The sequence below is a fragment of the Entamoeba invadens genome, assembly GCF_000330505.1.
Source record: "Entamoeba invadens IP1 unplaced genomic scaffold scaff_1105074725685, whole genome shotgun sequence".
NCBI lineage: Eukaryota > Evosea > Mastigamoebida > Endamoebidae > Entamoeba > Entamoeba invadens.
Window position 1 is genome coordinate 31680 of NW_004443547.1, and position 4808 is coordinate 36487.

General features: G+C 27.2%; 1 protein-coding gene across 1 annotated transcript; it reads left to right on the forward strand.

The window, feature by feature from the left end:
• Window positions 1-2436: 2436 nt before the first annotated feature.
• Window positions 2437-3459, forward strand: EIN_386610 (actin, putative; the record flags this gene model as incomplete). Its single annotated transcript, XM_004258710.1, has 1 exon — window positions 2437-3459. One exon carries the CDS (start codon window positions 2437-2439, stop codon window positions 3457-3459), a length of 1023 nt encoding a protein of 340 aa, XP_004258758.1.
• Window positions 3460-4808: the final 1349 nt, after the last annotated feature.

The window sequence follows — 4808 nt, forward strand, 5'->3', positions numbered from 1 at the left end:
ATAACTTATGATAAAACCAAGTAACATAATTGCCTTAATCATTTACACATAAGGTGATTTTTCACTGCTTTTATACCAGCTAAAACATAAATAGTTTTATAATTGTTATTGTTTGTTATTTCACATAATAGATTTCAATTTCATCATAGTATTGATGATTTTGAAATAAATAATTAAAGAGTAAACTTAACGAAATAATAACGTGTGTTCAAAAATAAAAATGGAAAATAGAAAAAAATAAAAAAGATGTGTCTTTTGAAATGACACATCTTGATTTATTTGTGCGTTTAAGGCCTTAAATACAAATATTTGAATATCAAATCTGCTTATGAAGTTTATATTAAATTGGTTCTTGAATTCCACGGTTTCTCGATCACACAATCCGAAGTTATGAGAACCATATTTTTCAAAAAAATAAAAAAATGTGTCTTCGAAAAATACACATCTTTCAAATTTTATCATTTATTCATAAAAAACAAAAAAAATCTTTCATTTTAAAATGATGTTTGGTCAAAAAACAGTTTGATGCATTAGTTTGGACTTTTCTTTGAAAAAAATATAACTTTGAATTATCAAAAAGATGGTTCGAAACTTAAATTTGCCTTTTTTATTGGTCAAATAAAAAATTGTTCGTTTTTGGATTTTCAAACCATTTTTATCATTTTACAAATTATTTTTTCTCTTTTTAAGTTTTTTCTAATATAAAAATGCCACGTGGTTTATGTAGGTATTTCGCAGGTCTTTACTATAATTAAAAAATTAACATTGTATTTTTTGAATAAAGCATATTGTATTTTTAAAATTATAGAATATTATTCTTATAATTGTAAATTATTAAAAAATACAAAAATGGGTTATAATGTTGTTTATCAATTTGATAAAAAAGTTGATATATATTATCATCAATAAATATCTTAACGAATTTTATCGATGGTAAACACAAAGATTAAAAAGAAAAAAACTTGATATTTAAACTTGAATTTGATAATCAATCACAATGATATACAAGGTTGTTTCTTATCATTTATTAAATGTACATTTAGTATATGTTATTTATTAAATATATTGAATAAAGTAACCACACGGAAACTGTGAATCCGCGATGTTGGCTGGCTCATGATAGGGTCGCAAAATAATCACATCTCTGCATCCAATCCTGAGTATTCTCTCACCCAGTCCTGCGCTCATACGTTACCCAAACTCCAGAAACATTCCAAATCTTCAACAACAAGGGAATTAATGAATGGCAACGAGTATTACTTGTCATATAGTCTCACAATCTCACAAATTGATTCTAAACATGAAATATTGTCATTCAGTCGCCAAAAAGTGCTTGAGAGGCCATACAAATTATCCTAAAATGGATTACTCTCTAAACAATATATCTTTGCTTTGTGTCTCATTTTTAATTGAATTTTTGGGCTGGACGACCAAAGCATCTTGTCGAAAAACAGAACTTTCAGAACATTTTGTCAAAAGACTAAAAGGATCAACATTTATGTCAGTGAATTTTATCCTCAATTGTAATGGTATTGATTGATATCTCTCGCACCAATTATTTTGAAACATCTGGAGTATTACAAATGTTTGCCACAATATGTTCAGGATATCTTTTATTACTGACATTGCTATCTGTTGATTATGAGTAAATTGTGTTGTTTAAATTTATCTGTTTTGTTTTTACATATAAAAATGTTTAAAAAAAGATTATTTCGATTTTTGTTATTGTTAATATTTGTAATGAAGAGTGTTTATATGCCACGACGGTAAATTACTAGGTCGCATTTGGATATTTTCAATTTTTATTTTTGGTTTTTTGTATTTGATTATAAAATGTAATTCCATTTTAACTTTACAGTGTCGGTAGAGTAATTAAAATAATATTTATTTTAAAACCATTCAAAAAATATAAAAAAATAAAAAAAACATAAAAATTCAATTCAAGTGTGATTCACTGTTTGAACAAATTCTTAGAAATGTAGACTTTATAACATCAAATAAACTGATTTGTATTGTTCTGATATGCAATTCAAACTTGTTTTTATTTCATATGAGGGTCTTTATAATTAATTTAATGATATGACTTTTTTATTTGGTATTTAAATTCGAAAATTTATTTCGAATTTAGGAAATGTAATAAAAATGACAAGGGTGCCATTATGTGATAATCAGTATTTAGTTTCAGTTTTGTTTTTCAACAGCAACCATAAGGTTATTTTCAAATTAGTTTATATATACAATATTTTATTCTTATATACATTAAACTTGAAAATCAATTTCAAATCCAATTCAATTTTATTTTTTTCAACATGAATAAAACAAATATGAAAAACTATTACAATTTATCAAACATAAAAATTACACATTGTGTAGTTTATTACACAATAATAATTTGTTATTTAAATGGTAATTACAAGTTTCAATTCAAAAAGAGTCATGGCAGTTGTGATTGACAATGGTTCAAGTTTAACCAAAATAGGAATGGGTGAATGCGAAAATCCAAAATCTGTTATTCCAACAATTCAAAATGGCATCTCCCCTGTAGAACGTGGTCTTATTAAAAATTGGGATACAATGGAGCAGCTCTGGCACCGTGTATTTTACAATGAATTAAAAATCAAACCAAAGGAGCACCCACTTCTTTATATTGAACCAGTTATGAATCCAAAAAATGATCGAAATAAGATAGTACAAATTATGTTTGAGAATAACAAAATACCTTCGCTTCTAATGTGTCCTTCAACTTATTCTACAATTATTGGTAAGGATTTAAGATGTGGTTTTTGTATTGAGTCTGGTGATGGAGTTACCCAAATTGGTGTCATGTATGATGGATATTCAATGCCATGCATCGAATTTAAGCACTATTTTGCTGGTAATGATTTGACTCAAAATTTCATCAAGAGAATGAATGGTAAAGGGTATTCTTTAAATACTCCTGAAATGAAAAAAGCTGTTGAAAATATCAAAGAAACTTTATTTTATACAGCTCTTGATGTCAACGATGAGATCAAAAAAGACGTGAAAGAACTTGAGAAAAGTTACAAATTGCCAGATGGTAAAGAAATGATAATTGCAAGAAAAAGGTATGGCTTCCCAGAAGCTCTTTTCAATCTAGCTGTTATTGATATAACAGCTGAGGGTATTCAAGAATTTGTATCTAAAGGTATTGAGAAATTAGATTATGATATAAGAAATCTATTAGCGTCTAATATAGTGTTGGGTGGAGGTAACACGAAGATCAATGGGTTTGAGGCAAGACTCGAAAAGGAACTTAAAAATATGAATTCTCAAAGACCATACAAGTTTCAAACTTATGAAGACCCTAAAATTGCTGCATGGATTGGTGGCTCTTTAATATCACAAAGTCATTTTTTTGGAGAAAGAAGTCTTACCAAAGAAGAATATAATGAAAAGGGAGAAGAAATAATCACTCAAAAGTTCCTTATTCAATTTTAAATCAATCATTGCTTTTGCTTTTTTTTAACATTTTAATTAAAACAAAACAAACAATAAAAATAAATAAAATATAAAAAATTAATGGTCAATTAAATTTAAAATATTTTTAATTTGACAATTTTAATTAAAAAAATAAAAATGAATTTATTCAAAATGTGAATTCGAAGTGATTTATCGTTATTTTTCTAATCTCTTTATCCGTCATATTAACATCTCTGAAGCGGGGGAATTTATAATTATTCTCACATACTGTAAATCCACATTCAACAAAGATATTTTCAAGTGCTTCTGCTTCTTTAAAAAAGTGGACGGACCTTCCCATAACAATATTTTCCAACATTTTGTCTGATGAGTTGTATTTTATTTGTTTAAGTTTCGCCTCTCCAACTTCTTTTCCATTTTTAATGAACACAATAGTCATTGGTTTATCATTACAAAATTCAAAATTTGTATATCTGTCGAAATCCAAAAAAAGTTTGTTTTCATGTTTAATGTTGTTGTGAATAATACTCAAAATCTCACTTTTTAAATAGACAAAATTGTTCAACTGTTCGTCGTCTATATCACAAAGATTCACATTTGAATTTTTAATTTGTAACCCTGTAATTTTGCAATTTCCCGTAATAGTGCCATTTGAATTATCAATTTGAAGTGTTTGAGTTGACGATGGAAGTGTCATTTTATCAAATGAAAAATTCAAAATTTCGACATTTTTCACTTCACAATTGGAAAAATCAGTTGAACTAAATTTGTCATTTTCTCGTTCATTCACGAATTGTTTGTTAAACCCGAAACCGTTCTTATTGATATTCAAAAATAACAAATCAGTGACTAATGATTGTTTGACACACTTTTCAATGTACTCCGAACCCAAAGTAAATGACTGTTCGATTTTCAAAATAGTTTTTAATTGAGAAGTATAAGTTCTATCTAAAATCATATTAGCCAATGGGAAACATTGATATTTTTCTGACGCTTTGCATAATATGAAAAATGAGACGTGGACATTGGCGGGCAAATTTGAAACAATTTCTGGTTCAACACAACAATAAATACTAAAGATGAAATCGACATTTTCACGTTTCTTGAAATAAGACGTCCAGTCTTCAAAAACAACACTTTCTTGTGTGTAATATATAAATACTCTTTTGAGAGAAGTAGTGTTAAGAATATATTCAACATCTTTAATATCATTGTTGAAAAATGACGAGTTAATATAAAGCGTTTGAAGCGACGAAAAATTAACAGTTTTCATACTTGGCAATTTGCGGATGGTTGACATGGAAAGAGCTTTTATTTTAGAGGTAAACCATTTGGTCTTAAGAGATCTCTCTATACAACATGAAGAC